The 27,824-nt window shown below is 44.0% G+C and overlaps 1 protein-coding gene across 1 annotated transcript; it reads right to left on the bottom strand.

Moving 5' to 3' along the window:
• Positions 1-877: 877 nt before the first annotated feature.
• Positions 878-27,824, bottom strand: LEMD1 (LEM domain containing 1; the record flags this gene model as incomplete). The annotated part of the gene is made up of 5 exons (XM_080647794.1): positions 878-1,076; positions 1,947-2,023; positions 22,982-23,052; positions 26,289-26,411; positions 27,743-27,824. The coding sequence occupies 5 exons, from the start codon at positions 27,822-27,824 to the stop codon at positions 878-880; spliced, it is 552 nt and encodes a 183-aa protein (XP_080503920.1).

The following is a 27,824-nucleotide window of genomic DNA, read 5'->3' on the forward strand; positions in this document are numbered from 1 at the left end:
TCACCCTAAGAGGTCTATGCTACCTCTAGTTTCAGAAGTTGAAACTGAAGCTTAGAGAAGACAACCAACTCATCCAAGTTCACAGGATCAATATACAGAGGAGCCAGGGGCCTACCCAGCTCTGTCTGGTCCCAGAGGCCATGACCAGGCCTTCATCAGGCCTTCATGTGTTCAAACCTTGCTCGGTTTCAATGGTGAAAATGCTGTCATTTTCTAAATTGTTTGTGGGTGATGTTGGATATTTCCTTGTGTTTGCCACATCAGATACACTCTTTTTTTTTTTTTTCTTAATTACCTGTTGCAGCCTTTCCCATAGTTGACTATAAAATTTGAAGAGTGAATAGAGTGAGTAACATGTAATCAATGGCTTGTTACCCTCATTAAAAAGAAAGATGCAGCCTTAACCGGTTTGGCTCAGTGCCTGCGGACTCAAGGGTCCCAGGTTTGATTCCGGTCAAGGGCATGTACCTTGGTTGCGGGCACATCCCCAGTAGGGGGTGTGCAGGAGGCAGCTGATTGATGTTTCTCTCTCATTGATGTTTCTAACCCTCTATCCCGCTCCCTTCCTCTCTGTGAAAAATCAATAAAATATATTGAAAAAGAAAAAGATGCAGGCTCAGCTGCCTTGTTAGAAGTGCACTTCAATGTAGAAGCACCTTTAATGATGGCCGGCATGCCTCATAGAAGTACCTTTGATACAGCTCGGGTTCTTCCCCTTGTTCCTTCCACCCGGCTGAGCCTGGGTACGGAACTGAGAGAGTGCACAGTGCACAGGAAGACTACCTGGCTACAGGGCTGGCCCTCCCCCTTCAGAGCAGTCCCGTTCTTCCTTGAAGCAGGCGGGCTTGAGGCAATCATTGCTCTGCTCCTAAAGCACTTAACCAAAGAGCGGCTTCTTCTCCACGGTTATGTAGACAAATATCACAATGATGAAGATGCCAAACATAGCAAGCTTCAAGCCCGCCGGGAACCTTTCTAGGTCCCTGCTCCCAGCACTCCCGTTTATTGTGCAGTGGGCGCTCTCTTCGGTGTCATTCCATCCTCCGAACCTGGTGTACGGTGCTCCTGAGGCCCACCTGTGAAAACATTAGTGGCTCTTAGGGTTGAGTACAGGACGAACTAGCACCCCCTAAACATGTGTGGCCTTGGGGCTCAAAGGAGCAACCCTAGTGGGGCTTTAGGGAGCAGGCCTCTATCATGAAAAACCTATGCTAATTTTAACAAGTGATGTTAGCAGGGTATCATGAGGATGTGAGATCTCAAATGTCCCACCAAGCATTTCTTTATGTCTATCAATGCTGGCACGAGGCCTGGCACGGGGACTTACAGATCCCCTGGTCCCTAATGGGGAGCTGTAAAAGCCGAATGGGGGACATCAGTACACAGTCCTTTCTTCCCAGTCTAAACCCAGCCTTTCAGGGTGCAGATGGGAAGTGCTTTTGAAATGTGCTTATTTTGCATTTAAAAGAGCAAGAGGATACTTTGTGAAATCTTTCAGAGAATCTTACGTTTTCACTGGTTTTCATCTGGAAATTGGCTGATGTTTATTGAGAAGTTAGGGAATTTTCCAGAAAGCTTTACTTTCTGACTAATAAAATGGCCAATCTTGAGTTTTTATTTCAACTACCTGCTCTTTTTTTTTTCTTTCTTTCCCTATTTTCCAAGACACAAAGAAAAAATGTCTACAAACCCAGAGCCTTGGGTTCTGGTCTCAGTTCATTGTGACTTTGCGCATCCCCCTCAGCCTCTCCGGCCTCTAAACCTAAGTGGTGAGCGAGGGATGGTGTAAGGCCCCTTTAGCTTTGAAATGAGATATTATGAATCTTTCTTCTCTCTCAACAGATTCTTTTTCAGACTCAAACCCTTCACAAAAATCTGAATAACAATTTTTTTTCAGGAGTTACATACGTCAGTAATATCTCCTCATATGCTAAGAAAAGTATTACCTTATTTTCTCAGCGTGCTTATGATGCTGACAGTAGATACGTTGGGGTTTTGGTTTAGTGGTGAAAGCCTTGGGTCTCTAATGAACAGAAAGAAAATATCAAGAAGAACTTATTTATCAGGAAGATAATACCAAATTATCAAGAAGAGCCCTCACAGTTTCCAATGTCTTGTACAAAGGACCTTATTTTTTGTTCTAGAAAATAATCCCGTCCTGGCCGGGTGGCTCAGTCGGTTGGAGCATCATCCGGTCCATCAAAAGGTTGTGAGTTTGGTCCCAGATCATCTCTAAAATCAATAAAAACATATCCTCAGGCAATGATTTAAAAAGTCAACATCTTTTTAAAAGTTGTATAACCTAGGGACTGATAAAGTTGTTGGTACATCAGGTAGTTTAGTACTTCATAATATAAAATATTTTATTGATAGGAGAGGGGGAGACAGAGAAACACCGACAAGAGAGAAATGTTGATAGGCTGCCTCCTTGCACACACCCCCCCACCGGGAATGGAGCCCGCAACCCCGGTCACGTGCCCTGACTGGGAATTGAAGTGGCAACCTTTTGGTGTACGGGATGACACCCAACCAGCTGAGCCATACAAGTGAGGGCCCATGGAGTAATAGTTTACATCAGTGACTCACACATGAACAATAGACACACCAGTGTCAAGGGTCACATGACACAAGCAGCATTCTGTTCTTAAATATCATCTTTCCATTTTGCACTTTTATTTGTACTTTTATTGCTTGGAGCTTTTTTAAAAAAATGTTTTTATTTATTTTAGAGAAGAAGGGAGAGGTATAGAGAGATAGAAACATTGATGAGAGAGAAACATTAATCGGCTGCCTCCTGCATAGCCCCCCACTGGGGATCGAGCCCACAACCCCAGCATGTGCCCTGACCAGGAATCGAACTGGTGATCTCCTGGTGCATGGGTCAACGCTCAACCAGAGTCACACCGACCAGGTACTCGGAGCTTTTTTTAATGAGCATGCAGCATTTTTATACAAAGAATAAACTTATTTTTTTTAAAAAGTTGGCTATGAACAAGGACTAGAAAATAATTTAGGAAAATGAAATGTTCTGTATGAGGGATAGAAGTAAGGACAATCATGTTTTCTTTTCCTTTTCCAAAATGTTCTTTCATGCTGTCATTTTTGCAATAAAGTAAAAATGCGTAGTTCTCTATGCTTTTGTTCCCTTTTTGTGAAATAGAGTTGTAAAGATTAAGTGACTTCATCTATGCAAAATGATTAAAACATTTCCTGATATATAGTAAGCACTTAATGAAAGCACTTAGTGCTAATGATAATTATTGTTAATTTCGTGTTGCTATTTTTCCTCAACTGTCTGGTTGTCCTTGATTCTCTATTCAGACTTCACTAGAGGCCCGATGCCTCGGCCCTCTCAGCCCTGGCTTCGTCTGGAAGGTCGTCGGATGGTTGTTCTGCTGTTCGGTCTAATTAGCATATTGGCTCTTTATTATATGGGATATTCAGGCCTTATCATCCTCAAGTGTCTGCAATGTCCAAGAATGTGAAGCTGTGGCATCAGATGATGTTGCTAACCACCATTTACCAAGTGCCAGGCCCCGTTAACCCACTAACTCACCGAGGCCTCCTGGACCACCCACCCTCACCTGGTAGGCACTGTCATTGCTCCACATGGGAGGTGATGAGTCTTGAGGCACAGAAAGCTTAAGTAACTAGCCTAGGGTCACACAATATTATCCTTCAATTTCTAAAAATAATTTCCCTCCTGCAAGAAGTCTTCTTTATTATTCTCATTCACTCAGGTCAGTTGTCTAGTCTATATTTCTTCAGCCCTAATACACATGTTCTGTACTTTATTTCTCTTTAATCAAGGCATGATATCTACCATGTAGGGGCATTGGTAATTGGTGTTTATCCCCCTTCCCAGGGACCCAGCCCCCCTGAACATGAGAGGGGCCTCTGACACGTCCCATGCTGCCAGAGGCCTCACACAACAGTAGGCCGTGGACAAGCGAGTCAGGGACTGGAGCATTCCCCAGTATCCTCACGAAACCATTACTCATCAAAAAATGTATCTGGTTTTTGAAAAATGATCTACTTTGACTAAAATGATTAATATTTATCCATAAATAAATACAAGTTTGCTTGCATTATGCAAGATGTGTATTTTACAGTGTGGACCCAAACCTGGCCTGAAATGTCATAGGCTGGCACCTTCAATTATGGGCAATCAAAGGAGGGGCGCTGAGTGCTGAGGCCCCCACCCCTCCTTCTGCTTATTCTTCCAGGACTTCTTACTGTTGGAGTTTAGGGAGCCAGGAGGCAGTGATGCTCCCGGGAGGTGGGGATGAAATTCTCTTCAAGCTGAAATGTGTTACATTTTTCAATCACTCTCCTTCACTAATGCAATTGTTGAAGAAAGGCCTGTACTTAGAACCAGACATTTTTACAAATGACTTGGCAAACTGGCAGTTATGACCTTCTTACAAGTGGGGGGAAAAAAACCACTCCATTTAGAGCTCTTTAATACTGAGTTAACCCCATATCTCTTTATTGACTAAAACTGATTAAGTTAATAAAGATCTTACAATAATTTCACTCTATTGTTTTTACCTTAACCTTGATTTAATAAAGCTCTAATTTAAAACACTGTGTTCTTTTAACCTAAATGATTTTGAATTAATTAAAAGCTTTTTAAAATAATCTGCACTACATTGACAAAAGGAAGGTTAACAACTTTATGATCATCTGCATTCCTGCTTTACAATATCTTCTTGCAAACCAGGAATGGAATGGGAACTTCCTTAACTTGATACAAGGTATCTCCCAACACCTACACCAAAAATTATACTCAAAGGTAAAATATTAAGCCTGGCTGGCGTGGCTCAGTGGTTGAGCATTGGTCTATAAACCAGAAGGTTAGGGTTTGATTCCCAGTCAGGGTTGCAGGTTTGATCCCCAGTGTGGGGCGTGCAGGAGATAGCCGATCAGTGAGTCTCTTTCATCATTGATGTTTCTATCTCTCTCTCTCCTTCTCCCTTCCTCTCTAAAACCAATTAAAAATATTTTTTAAAATAGGTAAAATGTTAAAAGCATTTTCTTTAAAATCAGAACCAAGGAAAGTATTCCTACTATTATTACTTACATAATATTGTAATAAAAAGGTCTTAGAGGCACAGGTAAACAAAAAGAAATTAAAGGCATACACATTAGACTAAAAAGAATCTGCAGGAAAATTATCATAATTGCTAAGAGTTCATTGTTATAAGACAAAAGGTACTGACAAAAATCAACTGCAATTCCATATACCAGCAACAAACCATTTAAAGCATATTTTTTAAAAGATACTGTTCCCAACAAAAGAATTCTTCTTATTTCCAACAAAATTTGGCAACAAAAATTAAAAGCCTACCTAGTAATAAAGCTAACAAAAGACGAACGTGACCTTTATTGAGAAAACAATAAAAATCTTACTGAAGGACATGAAAGGAAACTTCAACAAATGTAAAGATGCAACATGTCAGGAGCAGGAAGACTCAATAGCGTAAAGATTCAGCTTTTTCCAGATTAATTTATAAAGTTAGCAAAATTTCTATCTAAATCACATTCTGAATTTTTCACGGAACTTGATAGCTTTTTCTAAAATTTATTTGGAAGAACAAAGGGACAAGTGAAAACCAACGACCGATTTAAACCAACGAGGTGGGAGGGGTTGCTCTGGTAATGAAGACATTCTTCTATGAGCACAAGCTAGACACATTGATCGGAATAGAGACCCCACTGGACTATTAACCACGGTTTTTGTGTTCTGTATTTTATGATGCTTTGGCATCCTGGGGCCTCACTGCCTCTCTGAAGGCTGTCCACTCCTAGAAATAGTAAAGACTCCTTGTGACCAAGTCTTCCATGTACAAGTCAACCAACCACTCCAACCTTCCCCTTCAGCTAACTTTCACTTACCAAGCCAGTACTTTCCCTGCCCTGCATCAGCCCAGGGCCAGATATTGGCCACCGAGGGTCCACCCCCCAAAGCCCAGAACTGCTGAAATTAGTCAAACCAGCCAATCCTAAAATGCTTACCTTGCCTCAACCATTCCTCCCTGCAAAGGCCACAACAAAACCTTGTGCCCATGCCTTCCTCTCACTCCTGCCTCCTGACTGACCCTGCTCCTTCCCCATGTGGCCCATTGGCATGATATAATCAATTCTCTGGAGTACTGTAGGTAATACGCTTCCTTGGAAGGCAGCTATCTCCCTGCCTGTCACCTTACTATACCTGATTAAAACAAATCCTCGGTGCATTTTAAAACTCCTATGGAAATTTGATGAATGACAAGAGCTAACATTGCCAACCAGATGAGAAAGGACAGAAAATTCAAAAATGGTTTTGGGAACAAGATGAGATAGATATACTTCTCCAAAATTCTTCTGCTCAATATAGCCAAAATCCCTGTGTTGGCACAGGCAGCTAGGAGTTAACAAAAGAGAAGGGAGCTACACTGGCTGGGCCTGATTGAGCCTGGAAGTTACACTTAATCGGGCTTAAGTCTGGAAGCTACAGCTTCAGACACCCCAGGGCAGCGGTCAGCAAACCGCGGCTCACGAGCCACATGCGGCTTGCGAGCTGCGGTTTGCCGCTCTGTTAACTAATGAGTTTGCCGACCACTGGCATATACTACCCTTTACCTCTTTGCACACAATATGCCACAATTGCCTAATCCTCACAGTTTCCAACTACACGGTAACATTTAGCCTAGTCCAGTGGTCGGCAAACTCATTAGTCAACAGAGTGGCAAACGGTGGCTCGCGAGCCGTGGTTTGCTGACCACTGCCCCAGGGGATAGCTGATACCCCAGAGAATAGCGAATAGCTGCCCCCCACAAAGGGGAATAACACCTCTCCATCCCCCTGTGTAGGGAGGAAGGACCTACTTTCCAATCTCCCCCAGGTACAAGGGGTCCACTCGCTGGTACTATGTGGGGGAGGAATCCTATATAATAAAAGCGTAATATGTATGCAAATCGACCGAACAACCAAAGAGCAGAATGACTATCCGGGTGACCATCCGGGACCATGCTATGACACCCACTGGTGCCAGGCCAGCCAAGGCTAGTGTGATGCGATTGGTTGAGGGCCTGGTCATTACCCCATGATCGCCCCACAGAGGGAGGCCCAGGCCACTGACAGGCGGGCTGCGGCAGATGGGTGGGGCCTCCCTCTAGGAGGAAAGCCCAGGTCCTGGGTGCCAGCAGCTGAAGGGAAGCCTGAATCCCAGGTGCCGGAGGGAAGCCGGTGCCAGCAGCCAGGGGAAGAAAGGCCTATTCTTGCACGGATTTTGTGCATTGGGCCTCTAGTAAACAATAAAGGGGAAATTCCTTTGCTAGGCACATGCGCAGTAGAAACCAAGATGGTACAGAGGGAGATCCTTCTACTTTGAGGCATTCGCAGTAGGAGCCAAGATGGTGACCATAGAGGGGAGGTGTCTAGCCTGGGAAAGGGATTGGATTGGATACGCGCATGAAACCCTAGAAGATCTAGGAAAGGGATTGGATCTGGGGAAGACCCAACACAAGCCTGCAAAGAGCCAGGAAAGAGATTGGTTAGTTTGAAAGAAAGCTTACCCCTTCCCAAGTCTGAGGGAATATAATCAAAGCCTACTAAAGGCCTCTCTCCGCATCACGTGTTCGCTATATGTTCCTCTGTTCGGCACACTCTCTCTCCACAGCAGCTGCACACCCAAGCACGGGCTCCAAGTACTGGCCTGGGTGCAGCAGGGCAGCACCAGCTGGAGCACAGCTGGGAACTGAGGCTGAACTGGACTAAGGTTTGGCATGGACTAAACTGAACTATGGCGGCCTGGGATGCCCCGCCCATACTGAGCAATGGCACACTGTCTCTAGACGCTGGCTCTTCTGGGCTTGGTGAAGACAAGGCTGGACTTCCTCCACAGCTGGATGAAGCTAAGCTCCCTGGTGGTGAATGAGACACTGGCACCTGGGCACAGTCCTTTGTGTTTGCTCCAGCTCTAGTTAAGTCTTACCACTGTACCTCATCCTCCCATGTGTGGGTCCCCGAAATGCTTTTCTTGCGACTCCGTGTAAGAACCCCATTTCCATCGGCAACACCTGGACACTACATGTAAAGCAAACAGAAGAAGACTCTGAAAGGTGGAGAAAAGCAGATGGGCTAGGGACCTCAGGACCCGAGGAATGACTTGCAGTGAATGTCCTGGGTTTTCTTTGTACCTCACGTACCCCCAGACTGTTTGCTGGAGAAGCTGGCAATCTGGAAACACCAAAGAGTGCAAACAAAAAGCCTCTGGAAAGCCCAAGGGCTAGGAAAGGAGAAAGAGGCAGCCTCACAAGACCAAAAATTTTACCAAACAGCCCACTAGCCAAGGTGCTTGGGAAGCCTGGACTTCCACCTCGTTTCTACTGGGCTGGAATCATGGACCTCTACCCTCCCCCTCTCCCCCTCCCCCACCCCCCACCGCAGCAGCCCAGCAATAATGAACCAACAAACATACAACAGCAGGGTGTCAATGGAGGCCCGGCGTGGGATGTGAACTTCTACCACTTGCCCTGCAGTGAAGAGCTGGGGTCCCTCTTCCCCCACCAGCGAATAAAGTCTGAGGAGGAAGCTAAAACAGAGTATTTCATTACAATTTGAGGAGAAAAGATGATGACGCATGCCAGCACTGAGATGACGTAATGTTGAATTCGCTGACCAGGATTTTAGAGCAGCCATCATAAAGTGTTTCAAAGAACCAGGTAAACATCTATGAAACAATTGAAAAAAATATTAACTCTCTGCAGATAAGTAGAATATATAAAAAAGAACCCAGGGTAAATTTTAGAATTTAAAAGAATGCAACTGAAGTAAAACACTGGCAAGATGGCTTGACAGAGAATGGAGAAGACAGAGGAAAGAATCAATGAGCTCTTTTTCTTCATGAAACATCCCATTATATTCAAATTCCCTAAAAGTTATACTCAAAAGTGGTTTCTAAAATGTATGTCACCCTTTCTATGATAGTTTCATTATTTCACCTTTCCTTTATAGTTTTGTTGTTTTTCTTTACAATTCTTTAGTAAAAGCCAGAGTCTTCAGTTGCCCAATTAGGAGCCTCTAACCTACTATTCTGATTAAGTTACTTCTAAATATTAAGAGTCAACATCTGGCTTCTAAATGAAAGGCTTTTGGTGTTTTAAATTACTGGCTGATAGGGTAAGATTGCACTGTTACCCATAACCACATGACCTAATTTAGAATCCATCTTGGTGTCTAGTCTTGCATTTCTAACCAAATTTACAATCCACCTTTCAGCTGCTTCTGGGGTCATGCTCCGTATATCTGCCAACATGTTAATGCTGATACATGCTGGATGCAACTAGAAGTCTCAAATACGAAGAGCTGGGCATTTTCAGTGAAACCCTGGAGACAAGCCACCAGGAAGTCATTTACCAGCACAGGTTCACATCCCCTCAGCTTTCTCTGAGCCCCATCAAAGTAAAAGTGAACATCTAAGCATTCAACAAACTCAGTAATTGGGTCTTTGCATGTGTAAGAATCCCATTAAATAACTTTGCCTAGATCTTTTAGCACCTGCTGGCATTTTTGAACATCTTTGTTGGTTATGACTGCTATGTAGTCAAGTAGCGAAGAATATGTGGACACATCATCTGAACTGCATTAAGATACTGTGGCTGGTAAAGGAAGAGATCAATAATGTTAACACACCCTTTGGGGTGGTTGAAGAAGACAAACAGACCAGTGAATGCACCATGTTCGCTGCTGAAGAGACTGGAGTGGAGAACTCACAGAATTATTATCTATGGTCTCTCAACCATGTGAGCTCTTCCAAAAAAACAACACAAAACAAAAGATCTAATTTTTGTGTTATTAGAGTCCCTGGAGGAGAGAACAGTAAGGTGGGGATGAAAAAGGTATTTGAAGAAATAAGAGCTGAACATGTCCCAAACTTGGCAAAAGATACAAATCTACAGATTTCAAAAAGCTGAGTGAATTCCAAAGATAAACCCAAAGAAATCCATGTCAAGAACTAGCAAACTTCTGTACATCAAATGACATAATGAAGAAAGAGAAAAGGCAATCCTTTTCACAGAATGGAAAAAAAGATTTGCAAATCATATATTTGATAACAGTCTAGTATTCAGAATATGGTATAAAAACAATTCTTACAACTTAACAATCTAAAGACAAACAACCCAATTAAAATATGGACAAGTGACTTGAATAAACATTTCTCCAAAGAATACATACAAATGTTCAATAAGCAAATGGAAAGAGTCTCAACATCATTAGTCATCAGAAAAAATGCAAATCAAGACCACAGTGAGCTACCACTTCATATACATGAGGATGGCCATTTTCAAAAAGTCGGGGTAGAGTCCTAGCTGGTGTGGCTCAATTGGTTGAGCGTCGTCCCATGACCCAGAGGTTGCCAGTTCGATACCCAGTCAGGGCACATGCCCGGCTCGGGTTGTGGGCTGGATCCCCCAGTAGAGGGTATTCTCTCTCTCTCCCTCTCCCTTTCTTTCTCTCTAAAAATCAATAAAAATGTTTTTTTTAATGTTGGGTTGGCAAGGATATGGAGAAGTTGGAACCTGCATACATTGGTGGTGGGAATGTAAGATGATCACCCACTGTGGAAAACAGTTTTGCCATTACTAAAAAAAGTTAAACATAGAATTACCACATGGCTCAAAATTCCACTCGTAGGTATATATTCAAAAGAATTGAAAACAGATACTTATACATGAATGAACGTTCACAGTACCATCATTTGCAGTAGCCAAGAGGTAGAAACAATCTAAATGTCCATAACATTATTATTCAGTCATAAAAAGAGATGATATGCTGATACAGACACACGCTACAACATGGATAAACCTTGAAAACCTTATGGTAAATTAAAAAGGTCACAAAACATCACATATTGGATGATTCCATTTATATGAAACATACAGAAGAAAAAAAACCATTAAAACAGAAAGCAGATTAGTAGTTGTCAGGAGGGGGTTGTGGAGTAACTGTGTAATGGGTACTGAGTTTTATTTTGGGGTGAATGAACATGTTTTGAATCTAGATTGAGGCAGCATTGTGAATATACTATATGCCATTGAATTTTGCACTTTAAAATAGTAAATTTTATGACATGTGAATTTAACCTTAACAAAAATTTCTGCCCAGCCGGTGTGGCACAGTTGGTTGAGAATCATCCCATGTATCAAAAAAAGGTCATTGGTTCAATTCCCTGTCAGAGCACATGCCCGGGTTTCAGGTTCACTCCCCAGTAGGGGGCATGCAGGAGGCAGCCCATCGACATGTCTATCTCTCCCTCTCCCTCCTCTCTCTGAAAGCAATCAAAACATAAATAAACACACACACACACACACACAGAAAACTTCTGATTCTCATCATTGTAATGTGAATATCCTTATGTTTTTAGACTAAAGAAATATATACTGAAGTTTTGGGAAGAAAGTAAAAGATTATGATGTCATAAATTAGTTCAAGAAAAAATAATAAATAGATAAAATTATAAAACAAATGTGGTAAAACGTTAACAATTGGTAAATCTGGGTGAAGGCCATATAGGAATTTTGTTGGAAACTTGCTTTAAGTTTGAAAGTTGTTTTAAATTACATTTAAAAAGGCAAGTAGAGCCCTAGACTGGTGGCTCAGTTGGTTGGAGCATCACCCCATTCACTAAAAGGTTGCAGGTTTGATTCCTGGTCAGGGCGAGTTTGGGAAGCAACCAATTGATCTTTCTCACATCAATGTTTCTCTCTCTCTCTCTCTCTCTCTCTTACCTTCTCCCTCTCTGACTCTCAAAATCAATGAAAGCATACCCTCAGGTGAAGATTTTTTTAAAAAGGCTAGTAAAAAAATGTGAAAAGACAAGCTCACTGTGGGAGATGTTAATAATGGGGGAGGCTGTTCATGTGGTGGGGGCCAGAGGTTCTATGAGAATCTCTGTACCTCACTCTCAGTTATGATGTGAACTGCTGAAAAAACAAACAAACAAAAAATGTTAAGACAACCCCAAACTACTAAGAGATCTGTGCTACACTTATGGACTGACAAAGGGTTAGTATCCAAAATATATAAGAGCTCCTATAAAGTAATGAGAAAAAGATAAACAACCTAATAGAAAAATGGGCAAAAAATATGAAAAGACATTTTACAGACAACAGAACATAAATAACCAACAAACATGTGAGAAGATAGATGCTCAACCTTATTAGCATAAGAGTAATACACATTACAATCATAATAAGATACATCCACTACATTGACAAAAATGAAATCTGGCAATACTACATTTTGAAGAAGATTTAGAATAATGGAGCTCTTAATATGTTGCTGGTAGGAATATAAAGTGGTGTGGCCACTGTAGAGCGATTTAGCATGATCTCTTCAGCTGAAGAGCAGGTATCTATCCTTCAAGTCAGCAGTTCCCCTTCTGGGTATATTCATTCAATCAGGAAAAAAATCTTGCACATGTACACAATGGATTATGTGCCACAATTGTTTGTAACAGCATTGTTTGTATTAAGCAAATGTGGCAACAATTCAAATGTCCCGTAAATAAGGAATGGATAAATAGATTTTTACAATAATTATATAGTAGTGAAAATGAATGAGTGAGAGCTGCAAGTATGGGGTGAAGCTCATAACATAATGGTGAAAGGTAAAGGGAAGTTATCGAAGAATACTTACACTACGATATCATTTAAATAAAATCCAAAATCATGAGAAACTAAAGTTTGTGGATACTGTAAAGAAAAGGAAAAGAATAATAAGTAGAAAATTCAGGGTAGTGGTTACCTTGGGGAAAATGAAGGAAGGGGAATATGATCATTGGGGTCTTCAATAAAATTAGCAATGATTTAATTTTTAATCTCTAGGGTGAGAATCTAACCGCTTATTACATAATTCTTTATGCATTTTTAGATGCATATGTTATAATAAAATGTCAAAAAAGGTTTTCAGGCCCGACTGGTGTGGCTCAGTGGTTGACCGTCGACCTATGAACCAGGAGGTCACAGTTCGGTTTGATCCCTGGTCAAGGCACATGCCTGGGTTGGGGGCTCCGTACCCAGTAGGGGGTGTGTAGAAAGCAGCCCGTCCATGATTCTCTCTCATCATGGATGTTTCTTTCCCTTCCTCTCTCTGAAATCAATAAAAACATATTTCTTTAAAAAACGGTTTTCAGGTTTGAATTTTCTTCTGTCTACTTGAGCAAATTCCAGGTACCCATGTGCATATCAGTCAGTCCATTTTAGCTGTGCGATTTCTGTACCATGGCTTTAATGTGCGGACGGAAGGGCCAGGGAACAAGGCCTCAGATGGACTCTCATAACAAAACCACCCCAGAAAGAAAGCCTTCGCTGCCATAGGGGACGAGAAGCCCTGCGTCCTGGGAGACCAAGAAAAGAGACACTGGAGGGAGCTGTTTCACCACTCAGGTGCCTGTTGTGTCTCCTCTTCCTTTGGCGGCTGGATATAATGGAAAAGGCTACGACATGGAAATTAGAAGACTGGAATGCCATTTCCAATTTTTCTGCTAACACTGTGTGGTCTCAGGCAAGTCATATCCCCTCTCTGCTTCTTTCTGCATCTGTAAGATGCACCACAGAGCCTCCTCCAAGAAGCCTTTCAGAGAGGAAATTCCAGGGTCAATCATTATAATAAATCACGCCTGGACTCATGCATCCTGATGAATAGTGCCTGGTAATAGGAAGCCCTTATAAATCCCAAGAGATCAAAATAACTCAGGGGTGCTCATCGTGGAGGTAAACAGGAAACTCCTTTCTTTAAAATGGATACATATAGTTATGCCCATCATGCAAATGATAAACTAGCTAAAGTGAGTTTGGTTAAATATTCTTAGTTGAAAACGAAAGCAAAGCTGGGTTTTCTAAACAAATGCATATTTTTTCCTATAGAAAGACAATACCACTGCTCATAATTCAGTTTTATGAAAATAAATAAGTTTACCTTTCTTATCATCTTAGAATCATTGTAATCAGAGTTTGGTTTCACTAACTCTTCCTGATGCGCTTGCGTTTCAAAGACTGGGTTCTATCACACAGAAAGAATCAGCATGTAATCAATGAGATAAAGACATGGATTATTAGCATATTTAAGCAGATATACTAGGAGGTCAGTAGTTTTACAAGAAGAGTGTTGCATTCCTTGTAAATATGGTACTTAGTGCCCATTAGTACATGTCAAAGGTAAGAACAAAGGGTTTATTAAGTAGTCATCAAATATGTAATTTACTCTTCACATTGACCCAACTGGAATATACAACAACTATTGGGAATAAGGATGTTTTTCAATTAATTAAGAAAGTATTATAGAGATGTTTAACATCAGGTCGCCTAAAACCTTTACATGCAACTCAAACCACACTTAATGGTAGTCCTTTAATATACACTGAGTGGCCAGATTATTATGATCTCTGAACGCATAATAATCTGGCTGCTCAGTATGTGTATATATATATATATATATATATATATATATATATATATATATATATATATATACATACTAGAAACCCGATGCACGAAGATTCATGCTAGAATGGGCTTTCCTTTCCCTGGCTGCTGGCACCACCTTTCCACTCCGGTCCAGCCCCTTTCCGCTCAGGCCCCGGAGCCGCCTCTTTCAGCTCCAGCCCCACCTTCCCATGCTTCCCAGAGGCCCTGAGAGACTGGGGGTGGGGCAGAATGCCTGCGTCCTGCCCACCCCCACCACTCGGCACCTGTGTATGCAAATTAACTTCCATCTTTGTTGGGTTAATTTGCATATCACTCCTGATTGGCTGGTGGCGTAGCAGAGGTACGGTCAATTTACATATTTGTCTATTATTAGGTAATATATATATTACCTAATAATATATATATTATTATTAGGCCTGGTGCATGAGTTCATGCATGGGTGGAGTCTGGCCAGCCTGGCCAGGGGGAGGGGACATGGGTGGTTGGCTGGCCTGCCTGCTGGTCAAACTCCTGATTGAGGGGTCAATTTGCATATTAGCCTTTTATTATATAGGATATACACGGAGTGGCCAGATTATTATGCGTTCAGAGATCATAATAATCTGGCCACTCAGTGTATATTCCCTTGGTACACTGGGTCTTCCAATTGTAGCAATTGGGGTAGGCCCTGCACATGCACATTATAGACCTACAAAGTATCTTACCAACAACAACAGTAATTGAGACACAAGAATAAAAATCCTATTGAAATTCTGGCACAAAGACATTGAAACAGACCTCAGAACTGGAAGCAAAAAAGAACCATGAAGCTTTCCTTCCCTTCCTTGTCCTTCCCTGGGATGTCATGTGTCCTACACAAGAAGTGGGGCAGAGGCAACACGAATGAGGGGTCAGAATACCTGGAGGCCAAAGAAATGAAGGAGGAGGGGCTGTGTATATTGGGGTTCCTGGTGGCTGAAGAATGGCAGCAGGAGGGAAGGGGACAGCATGCAGGTTTCAGTGTGCCCTGTATCCAAGGAAGAGAGATGGTAATGGGAGGCCACATGGAGGTGTTGCCATGTCCAGTGGTGGAGGAGGTGGTGCTGAGGGTTATGCAGAGAAAGAGGTGGCTATTATGATTGGGAGATTAGTTACACTGAGGAAATTAGAAAGTGGAGCAAAATGCAAATCTATTGAGGGTAATGGGAGCCGTGTTTCTCGCTGTCACAGAAGGGACTTACAAACACAAAGGGGAAAGACAGATTAGAAAGAACACTGAAATATTGGGTTGTAATTGAAGATCAATATGCACTTATGATTTTTAAATTTATATATAGAGAGATATAAAAAGTTATGATGCATATCTGCAGGTGTACATATACACACACATTTATTTTCTAGCTCTATCCACCGAGAGGACCTAGAAGCAATGACTCCCAGTAGCAATGAGCTCACCGAAGACCTAGATGTTTTTTAAAAATACGTTTTTTATTGATTCTAGGCAGAGAGGACAGGAGAGGGGAGAGAGGGAGAGAGAGAAACATCAATCAGTTGCCTCCTGAATGCACCCTGGCTAACTGGTGACTGAACATGCAATCTGGGCATATGCCTGGACTGGGAATTGAACTGGCAACCTTTCAGTGCACAGGACCATGCTCAGCCAACTGAGCCACACCAACCAGAGCTAGATCCTGGTTTTTAAATACCATCCTACAGGAAAAGTAAACACAATCCTGTAGTAGACACCATCCAAGGCTCCTTGGGGCAGAAAAAGCACCAGATGGGTCTGAAACATCTTTTTGCACCAGAAATTCAGGACATGCTCAAGGAATGAGGAGGACATATCAAAAGGACACAGTACCCATATTGAAAAGGCTACCACTGGCCAAATCTGGGACAATTTAAGCTTTAAAATATATAAAGATATCAAGATATAGTCCATTTGATTAAAAAGAATCAATGAGACCATACTAATACGACTGAATGAAAAAACAAATGAAACAAAGAACAAACAAACAAATGAATGAATGAAAAAAATGGGGGAGGAGGGAAGGTCTTGACTACCATCTAATAAATGGAGAGGGAATAATAGAAATAGAAAGTCTCAATGGGCCCTCGTTACAATGGAAGTTGATTCAAGCAGTCTTCTAGGAAAGCTAGGGCTAATGGATGAGGTCTGAATAGGAGCACTATGTTAGTGTCATTTCAGAACATTTCCCCACAGAATACTGTTTGATTACAAATGGAAAAAAATGATGGTTTTATGGAGAAACCTGACAGACACCAACTTCTCCGGGTGATTAAGGTTAATGTTACCAGCAGCGGAACGGCGTGGCGTTGCTACCTGGTGTGATGCTCTGAGAAGAACACAGCATCATTCTGAGGATTTCCTGCCCGGAGGACATGGGCTCTGTGAATAGTCCAAATGAAAAACCAGGCGGAAAAGTCGCCCTACAGGACGGAAGGCGTGTCCTCTTTTAAATGGTCAAGGGTGCCTTAGCTGGTGTGGCTCAGTGATTAGAGCGTCAGCCTGCCAACCGAAGGGTCCTGGGTTTGACTGGGTCAAGGGCACCTTCCCCGGGTTGTGGGCTTGATCCACAGGAGGGGGCGTGGAGGAGGCAGCCAATCAATGATTCTCTCTCATCATTGATGTTTCTATCTCTTTCTCCCTCTCTCTCTCTCCCTCTCCCTTCCTTTCTGAAATAAATTTTTAAAAACTTTTTTTAATGGTCAAGAACGTGAATGCCAGGGAAACATGGAGGCACTGTTGTTTGAAATTGAAGGAGACTGAAGAGCCCTGACAACCAAAGGCCACATGTGCTCCTAGACTAGTCGTGGACCAGAAGGCAAAGACATTATGGGAGAGTTGGTGATATTTGAATGGGATCTGAATATTATTGGATGCTAGCACTGAATCAATGTGAATTCCTGATTTGGAGTGTTATTCCGTGTACATGTAGGAAAGCGTCCTTGGGAGGTAGGCAGAATACATACCGGAGAACTGAGGGGCTTCATGCCTACAGTTTGCTCTCAAATCATTCAGAAAGACACAGTACTCACACACTCACACACACACACACACTCACACACACTCACACACACACACACACACACATACACACAGCAAATGTGGTAAAAGGTAACAATTAATTTGGGTAAGAAGAATATGGGAATTCTTTGTTCTATTACTTGCAACTTTTTCTAAGTGTGAAGTTGTTTTTTTAAATGTTTAAAGAGGCAAAGGAAAGAAGAATTGAAGTATCAGACTAAGAAAGGAGTCCTATATACCGGGAGGGCACATATGACTTTTTTTTAAAAGCTTGATCTGCTTCACTAAATGCACAGCACTCACAGAGAATAATCTTTAATTGCATCTGTATATTTAATTATATAAATATATCTGCAGGCACTCTGATAAACCACAGTCTGTAGAGTTCAATACTGAAAATTTAGCTTCCATTATATTATTATTCACTTAAATACATTGCTTTGTATTGCCGATGACTAAATACCATGCTTTTTATATAATAGGAATATTAATGATAGTAATAGTTCTTATTTGTACTCTGACAGCTCTTTCTTGTGCCACCACTACTCTATTTTACATACTTTAACTTAATCCTCATAACACGTTATGAAGTAGAGACTATTATTACCCTTATTTATAGATGAGGAGCTAAGAGAGAGAGAGGTCAAGTGTCTTGTCCAAGTTAGTGGCAGAGCTGGAATTTGAACCTAAGCAGCCTGTCTCTAGAGCCCCAATTTTTAAAAATATATATTTTTTTATTGATTTCAGAGAGGAAGGGAGAGGGAGAGAGAGAGAGAAACATTAATGATGAGAGAGAATCACTGGCAACCTCCTGCATGCCCCACAATGGGGATCGAGCCCACAACCCAGACATATGCCCTGACCAGGAATTGAACCCTGACCTCCTGGTTCATAGGTCGGTGCTCAACCACTGAGCCACGCCAGCCAGGCTAGAGTCCATATCTTTGATACACATATTCGGTGTTTCAAGAGCTCATCTTTAAGTTTCTTCAGGACAGGAACAAGAAGGTCTAGCGCAGTGGTCGGCAAACTCATTCGTCAACAGAGCCAAATATCAACAGTACAACGATGGAAATTTTTTTTGAGAGCCAAATTTTTTAAACTTAAACTTCTTCTAATGCCACTTCTTCAAAATAGACTCGCCCAGGCCATGGTATTTTGTGGAAGAGCCACACTCAAGGGGCCAAAGAGCGGCATGTGGCTCGCGAGCCGCCGTTTGCCGACCACTGTCTAGCACAACGCCCTTTATTTCATAAATAGGTGTCCTCTCACAGGCTGGAAGCTCTGTTGCAACCCTTCCCTGGATGGTCATCAATTCACTATGACCTAAGCATTGTCTCTCAAGAGAATACATTAAGGCATGTCCAAAAGACAAAAGGACAAAAAGAGATGGTACAGAATAGGAAACCAGAAAAAGGAAGATCATCAGCATCAATATAGGACAAAAGTTCCTTTCAGTTCATCCAACAGGGACTGAGTAACCTCTCTCTCTCTCTCTCTCTCTCTCTCTCTCTCTCTCTCTCTCTCTCTCTCTCTCACACACACACACACACACACACACACACACACACACACGCCTGGCTTTGCATTACATGGAGAGGGTTCAAAGACGTGGTTTACCATCAACACTTACAACCTAGAGAAAAGCTCTTGGACAGGGGGTGGGAATAGGGGCTGATGGAAAAGGCAGATTCCTAGGGCCAGACCCACAGAACACATTTTGAGAAAATCCTAGGAGAATATGTATGATAGGTGGCCACATGAGGAGTGAGTATTCCAGGCTGGGAAAACAGAATGAACATTGATTCTAGCAGGAAAGAGCATGTCTTGTCTTGGGATAAGGAAACACCCAGAAGGGGTCCGGGGTGCTCAGGAGCACCCTCCAGGGCCAGCCGCCCTCTGCATGCAGCAGCCCCCTGCAGACGGGTATGCGCGTGCAAACACTTCAGCCCTTGGGACCACGCCCAAACCCAGGATGACTCGATGCTCTGGTTTGCCAGGACAGTTCTGCTTTATTCCTGTCATCCCAGCACCCCTTCTGGTTAGTGTCCCCTTTCACTTTCAAAAGCATCCTGTTTGTAGTGATAAATGACGTGGTCATCCGAGCAAACCCCACTTTGTGCAGCCTGACATAGTAGATCCTTCTGCCTTGCCTCCCTGCCATTCCTGAATCCCATCTCTCCTCTTTAGAGGTTTTATGAACCTGACTTACACATATTGGCTTCACTCCCTACTTCATCAATGGAAGCTTAAGCTATGTCTCAAATCTATCTGATGAGAAAATCCCCAATTTAAAAAAATAATGACTTAGCTTTCTAAGTGGCCTTAACCACCAAATCAAATAGGCTGCATAATAAAATATACATGTATACCTAGCTAGTGTCACTCGGTTGGGCGTTGCCCTGTGCACCAAAAGGTTGCCAGTTGGATTCCTGGTCAGGCATGTGCCCCAGTTGTGGGCTTGATGCCCAGTAGGGGGCGGGCAGGAGGCTGCCAATCAATGTTTCTCTCTCACATAGATGTTTCTCTCCCTCTCCCTTTCTCTCTCTCGAAAAAATCAATAAAAAATATTTTTAAAATAAATAAAACACATGTACAGTGTTAAAAAGTATCCAGAAATTGGCATAATCCAAATCTCAAGGTGATTTGTATTTCACTAGAAACCTACTGAAGTGAGAGGAAAATATGTGTTCATTGATGTTTCCAAGAAATGTATAATACACCTTTCCGGGTACTTAGAGAACTGTTAGGTACGGACCAATGCTCTTAAGTAATTAAAGTCTATGGTGCCAGACAAGTGTCTCAATAAACACACGTTCTACTACCTTTTAACATGGAAATTTAAATGCTTATTTACATTTACTTTCGGATTTAAAATTGAACAGATGTCTTGCGGCTCTTCTGAGAATCAAAATGGCTTATATAAGCCTTCAGATCAAAACATTTTATGCCATCACAAACTTTCCATTTAATTCTATTGCCAATTCAAAATATTGATGTGGTTTTATTTCAGGTGTACTAAAGCAACGCCTGAAGGGCATTGGCCCCACCTGCTGCATTTTAAATACTCAGGTTGCTTTTCTCCTGTAAATGTCTTGGCAGGAACTAGGCTAAAGGGTTTTCTGCAGAAATAAGGTCCATGTGAAAGATTTAAGGAGTATCTCTTAGAAAGTTTGCTTTCAGAATACTTCATCAAACGTGAATTAGGTTCAGATGGAAAGCTAAAGTAACGACTTACTCCAGGAATGTTTACCTGGGGTTTCTTCCATTTATTTAAACTCAACAAGTATTTTAAACATTAGACCATATTTTCAAACTAGCCTATGTGCCACCAGAGCTGTTTGGTGGTTTTGATCAAGTGATCTTTGGGCTCCTGGTATGTGCAAAGCCCTGTGACAGCTACTGAATGAGATAACATGCAATTTTAATGGGATGCACGGGAGTGGCCTTTGAGACGTTGCTTAAGTGATCACAGGATTTTAACAGCAAGACAGATGGGGTGGGTGAAAGCATGAAAAGAATTCTAGGCATAAAAAACGGTTGAGGCAAAGGTGCGTGGGGAGAGGTGTGAGAGGTGGAGAAACAAGGTAAGTGGGCATTGGTTTGGATCAGGGGTCCTCAAACTTTTTAAACAGGGGGCCAGTTCACTGTCCCTCAGACCGTTGGAGGGCCGGACTATAGTTTAAAAAAAAACTATGAACAAATTCCTATGCGCACTGCGGGCCCGGGACGAGTTGGCTGCTAAGCAGGACAGGCAGCGGCACCCGGCAGGCCAGGTAAATGTCCTCGGAGGGCCGCATGTGGCCCGCGAGCCGTAGTTTGCGGACCCCTGGGATGGTGAGGGAGATAGATGTACAGGAGATCCTGGTGTCTCTTCCTGCTGTACAGCAAGTTTCCAGGCAAATGAAAGACATGATTCAATCTCTGCTTGTAGATCTGAACTGGCATTGGTAAAGGATGGAGCAGAGACCAATTAGGAGGGTATTGCTAGTGTTCAAATTAACAAACAAACAAACCCCAAAATAATATGGGTGCAAGCTGGGAAAGCAGCAGTGGGAAGAGAAAGGAGGGGTAGATTTTTGAAAATTGTAATTCAAATCCATAGGACTTGGCAACTGTTTTTATGTGAGGAGCTAGGGGGAATGGGCCTTCCAAGGTAGCGATGTGATTTCGAGCCTGGAGAGTGGGAAGGAGGTGGAACCATCAAGATAAACGGAGGCCACAAATGCAGGTGGTGCTGGAGTGAGGTGCTGGGGTGACCACAGAAGTATAAATAATCTATATAACCCATGAAACATCTGTAATTATAAATGAGCGTTTGTGGCCCTGGCTGGTGTGGCTCAGTTGGTTGGAGCATTGTCCTGTGCACCAAAGGGTCATGGGTTTGATTCCTGGTCAGGGCACAAGGCCAGGTTGTGGGTTCGATCCCCAGTTGCGGCACGTACCAGAGGCAACCCATCAATGTTTCTCTCTCTCTCCCCTTCTCCCTTCCCCTCTCTCTGGAAACATGCCCTGGGGTAGGGTGAAAATAAGTAAATAACCATTTGTTGAATGAATGCAGGAAGGAGGGAAGGAGCTTTCCAGGAGGCAGGCCTGTGGCTCAGGAGAGAGGGCCTGCGTGGAGGGGTATATGTGGAGTCACGACACAGAGGTGGTAAGTGAATGAGATGACCCCGGGGAGCAATGCAGAGCAGGAAGAGAAGTGGCTGAAGACAGACCTCAGGAGCAACGTGCAGTCAGGGCCCAGAGACAGAGTGAGAATGGACACAGGCGGGGGGCAGAGTCCAGAACCTAGAGAGAGCAGAGTTGCCAACATGGAAGGAGGCAGGTGTCTCTAAATAAAGAGGGACCCAGCACAAGTCACTAGTGTTGCTATCTTGGAGTTCAGGGGTTGAGTGAAAGCATGATGTGCCGTGTTCTATGCTAAGAGCTCCACCTGCCTTTCTCTCACGCTCACCCTCGGAGGTAGGTCCTGCTAACTAAACTGGGGGAGGAGGTTCAGGTCCATGCAGTGACCCCCCAGCGTCACACAGCTGGCAGGTGGAAGGCCACCCAACACCTGTTCGTCTCACACACTTGGCCAAGAGCTCCAATACGGCAGCGAGGGTAGGAGCCAGATTTCAGTGTCTGGACAAGAGAAGGGGACCGGCACTCGCAGTGTTCTGTGCTCCCTGTGGTCGGGGGCTGGGCTGGATGCTCTGGGAATGCAGACCACAGGTGGTGAGCGCAGAGAGAGGGCGGGCAGCTGGGGAGGAAAACGGGGCGGCTGCCCTTTCAGAGAGGGGCTGTGGCTCTGGGGCCTGCGCTAGAACCTGGAAATAGTTTCACAAAACAGAAACCTGCGTTCCAACGAGCTTCTTTAAACTACATTTCCCCGCCACAACGCAATGTAGTGCCTCGCTACTTCCTTACACGGGAAACATGCTGTCTCTTATGTTTACTGCGTGTACAAGTATCCATGCATTCCGATGGTACCTACTTTTTTGGGTCCCTTCTTTTTTTCTGATGAGAGTATGATATTTCCTTTCAAAACGATAATGCCCCTCAGCTCTGGATCATGGGAAACAAAAGGAAAACAGGCCATGAGGACCTACGAGCCAGCCAGCCACGAAAATCAGCGAGTAGTGGATTCTGTTCATCCCGGGGCAGAGGAGAGCTGCGAGGGGAAGACGACTCGCTCTGTCCTGAGGGAGAGAGCATCTGCGCAGTGGCCTTTGTGGAACGCACCCAGGCCTTCCCCTGGGGACATGGGGGGCCCTGTCAGGGAAGCTGTGGTGTTGGGGGGCCTTTGAGAGCAATGCATGCTAAGCCCGAGCGGGCTGCTCCGCTGGGCAGTTGTTTGCAGTCCAGCCATTGCCCCTTGGAGCCCGCCGGAAGCCTGGCGTATCTCTGGATGTCAACACAGGGCAGGAGAAGTCCTTCTTCTGTATCCAAAGAGGCACCCAGGGGCGGGGAGGCCAGACCTGTGCTCAGGCTTCACCGGCAGGGGAACCGCCAGGGCAGAAAGGTTGTTGTAGATCAGCCCTCGCCTCAGGCTGTGAGGAAGCCGTTTGATAAGCTTGGAGCAATCACTGCTCTTGAATATCAGCGAGCTTTTCATGGAGGGGATTTTAAAGGAGCTCCCAAGTCAGAAATATTTGGGAAGGTTGAAAAAAAGGGTAGCCGAAACCGGTTTGGCTCAGTGGATAGAGCGTCGGCCTGCGGACTGAAGGGTCCCGGGTTCGATTCCGGTCAAGGGCATGTACCTTGGTTGCGGGCACATCCCCAGTGGGAGGTGTGCAGGAGGCAGCTGATCGATGTTTCTCTCTTATCGATGTTTCTAACTCTCTATCCCTCTCCCTTCCTCTCTGTGAAATATCAATAAAATATAGTAAAAAAAAAAAGAAAAGAAAAGAAAAGAAAAGAAAAAAGGGTAGATCAGAAAGCTGTGCCCACCCAGTGCCAAAACAATGAATGAAAACGAGAAGAATGGAATCCACCCATTGTTTGGATGCCCTAAAACTGCTACCCCTCCCTGCTACCCCAGGACTAAGTATTTCTGTGAAGTGCTCAAGGCTGAATCTCCACGGGACCCCCTTAGTTCCATGTCAACCCCTCCATTCTAATGGCACCAGGGTCTTTGAGGCCCCTCCAATGAGCAAGTTCAAATGTCTGATCCAGGCCGGTTTCCGAGAAGCAGGTTTTTGACTTGTACCCACCACTGGCCAGTGACAGACTGCGCCGCATGACAAAGCTAGGCCTGAAGCAGAACTCCCACCTCTGGCTAGATTGCCCACGGAGAGCTAGCATCAGGTGGGCACAGCGTAAAGCAATGCAAAGCTTAAACCGAAGGCCCGGTTTTCTTCCGGTCCTAGCGTGCCTGCCCCTTGGTGGGGGCTGTGTGGTGGCCTGCGTGCTGGGACCCAGGGCAGCTTGGACGGAGACTATGGCAGCGTTGACCTGCAGTCCTCAGGCATCACGCTGTCCTCCCTGGAATCTTCGAGCCTGGCACTGCTTTTCATCGGAGGGCTGGTCTTGTCCCTTCAGCTCCTTCCCAGGCAGGAAACAGAGGCAGCCCCAGGGCTGGGACAGGACTGTGAACACATCCCACATCCAGAAAGGGTCTGGGGCAGCCACTTGCCCTGAGGCACCCCCAGGCTAACTGTCCTGCTGCCCTCTCTACACCAGGCCAGCCATTCCAGACTCTTGGGGACGGCTCAGTACCCATGCTACTTTTTAATACCATTGCGGGGCATGTTTAGAGGGCCTCGGGCACATATGTTTGTTGAACTATGAATATGAACTACATGAAATTGCCATTTGGGGGGGGGGTGTAAATCAAACATGGTAAAAAAATGTAATGTGTCTATTCTCACAGTAGAAATTGTGAGAAAAATATAGGGTATGTGGTGGAAAGAGCATATTTATGAGAGCCAGACCTGGGTTCAAATCTCACTTCTATATCACTTTCATTCAACAAACATACATTGAATTCCTGCTATGGGCGTGGGCCTGCCCTGGCAGCTGGACACGTAGTGCTGACGAAGACAGGTGGGCCTTGCTCTTCATGGCACCTTTAGTGGAGGCTTATCTTCTGGGGCCACTTCCTAGCTCTCTGATGTTGGGCCCATGACTTGGCCTCTCTGAACTTCAGCGAAGTGTTGTGAAGATTAAATGAGATCATGCAAGTTAGGCCGGAAATGCATTGGTGGCCTTTAATAAGTGGTACTTCCTATTATTTTACTGTGGCTCATAGAGAACTACTAATAAATATTTACTGAATGAAAGAGCCTTGGGATGTACTGTGGGAATCTTTAAGTCTGCCCCCTAGGAGCCTAAACTAGATGCCCCCACAGGTGAAAGGTGCACCTGGGCAGGGGACACTGTAGGGGAAGCTCTTGTATCCCAGAGACCACCACTCCCCACCCACCTGGGACCTGGGAGAGACCAGCTGTGGTCAGCTCCCATGAGGTCAGGAGGGCAGTAGGCACAGGGAGGGAGGGCTGGTTCATCTTTCTTAATGTATGTGAAATCATTTAATCCAAAGAAAATAATTATCAGATTTATTGACTGAGGCAAAGCAGAGGCTGAGACCTCAAAGGAGACCTGGAAATTATCTGTAGGAACTTCTGGTTTTAGAAACCAAACATGGACTTGCCACCCAACTGAGTCACTGGAGTGAATATATACGCGGAGGTAAGCATTCCCTTTGCAGCCAGGGGCCTATGTCCAAGCTTTGTGTGCAAACAGGCCATGTGGCTATTTCACTCATGCCATTAAAAGTTGCGTAAGTCATGCTGTTAATAAGTGCAAAGTTGCCCTAGCCCAGTGGTCGGCAAACTCATTAGTCCACAGAGCCAAATATCAACAGTACAACGATTGAAATTTCTTTTGAGAGCCAAATTTTTTAAACTTAAACTTCTAACGCCACTTCTTCAAAATAGACTCGCCCAGGCCATGGTATTTTGTGGAAGAGCCACACTCAAGGGCCAAAGAGCCGCATGTGGCTCGCGAGCCGCAGTTTGCCGACCACTGCCCTAGCCGGTTTGGCCTTGGCTCAATGGATAGAGTGTTGGCCTGAGGACCGAATGGTAACAGGTTCGACTGTGGCCAAGGGCACATGCCCAGGTTGCGGGTTTGATCCCCAGTGGGGAGTGTGCAGGAGGCAGCCAATCAATGATTCTCTCTCATCATGGATGTTTCTATCTCTCTCTCCCTCTCCCTTCCTCTCTGAAATCAATAAAAATATATTAAAAAATAATAATAAGTGCAAAGTTGCTATCAAGCAGTATAGCCTCTAATGGTACCTTTCCTGTCTTCATAGTCTTGAGTTCTGTGCTGCTTTCCCGGTCCATTCATCGTAGGTGATGCACAGGGAGGTGAGACCAACAATTGCATTAACTTGTTTTCATACAGTTTTCTGGTGGAAGCTGAGGAAGAATGTGGAGAATAGATTAAGTTGTTCTGTTTGTATATGGGCTCTTACTGGGTTCAAGGTATTTCACATATCAGGTCCTTATTCTTTTTATTTAATACTAGTAGCCCTGCGCACGAATCCATGCACCAGTAGCTCTCTGCCGCCCTCCTGTAGCTCTCTGCCAGCTGCACGGCCCCCTTCCTGTAGTTCCCCTCCCCTCCCCCCCCCCCCCCCCCATAGCTTGCAGCCCTGCCCCGTCCAGTAGCTTTTCACCAGCCCGCTTGTAGTTCACTGCTCCACCCTCCTGCAGATCTGTGATCTGGTCCTTACTCCATTGGTTGTTATGCCTCAGTGCATAACGGATAATGTCCTGTAGGAACATTAACAGGGGTCCTCAAACTACAGTCCGCAGGCCACATGCGGCCCGCTGAGGACATTTATCCAGCCCGCCGGGTGCCGCTGCCTGTCCTGCTTAGCAGCCGACTTGTCCCGGGCCCGCAGTGCGCATAGGAATTTGTTCATAGTTTTTTTTTAAACTATAGTCCGGCCCTCCAACGGTCTGAGGGACAGTGAACTGGCCCCTGTTTAAAAAGTTTGAGGACCTCTGCTAGCATATTCCTCTCTTATTATATAGGAGGATGTTTTTATTGATTTCAGAGAGAAAGGGAGAGGGAGAGAGAAATAGAAACATCAATGATGAGAATCATTGATCAGCTGCCTCCTGCACGCCCCACACTGGGGATTGAGCCAGCAACCAGGGCATGTGCCCTGACTGGGAACAGAACCATGACCTCCTGGTTCCTAGGTTGAGGCTCAACCCCTGAGCCATGCCAGCCAGGCTCAGATCCTTACTCTTATACTTACATTATTAACGGTGTTTTTCACAATAAGGTGGACCTTACAGCTACTCAACTCACTCTATCCCTTCCACAAACACTTCAGGTGAAGCCTCTATGAGTTAACCATAGAGTCAGGCACTGGATACATCTGAGAAGACTGACAAAGTTGTAATTCTGTCTACGGGGACTATGGACAATACATACATGCATAGTTAGCACAGTGCACATACTAGGAATGAAAAAGAACGCAGGGTGATATAATCAAGAGTAACTAGGGGGAAGAGATTTTTTTCTGTCTGACTCCATACTTACTAATCTGTATGAAGTATCTGAGTGTATTTATCACCTCTTCCCTTCTTTAGGGTTTTTCTGCTTTTTTTTATTTCCCTATTTCTAGTTTAATGATTTTTATTGCATATGTTTCTTCCACTAAAAATAAATTTAAATCTTCGAGGTAGTCTATGAGTCATAGGTGACTAGTCTCTTACATTTGCTGCATACATACATAGAATTGGGCCAGGTGAAAATCCAAGCTTATTAAGTTCATTCTGTAATTCATAGTCACTCAGACATTTCACGTCCACCAT

This window comes from Plecotus auritus, assembly GCF_963455305.1.
Source record: "Plecotus auritus genome assembly, chromosome: 12".
In the NCBI taxonomy this organism is placed as follows: domain Eukaryota; kingdom Metazoa; phylum Chordata; class Mammalia; order Chiroptera; family Vespertilionidae; genus Plecotus; species Plecotus auritus.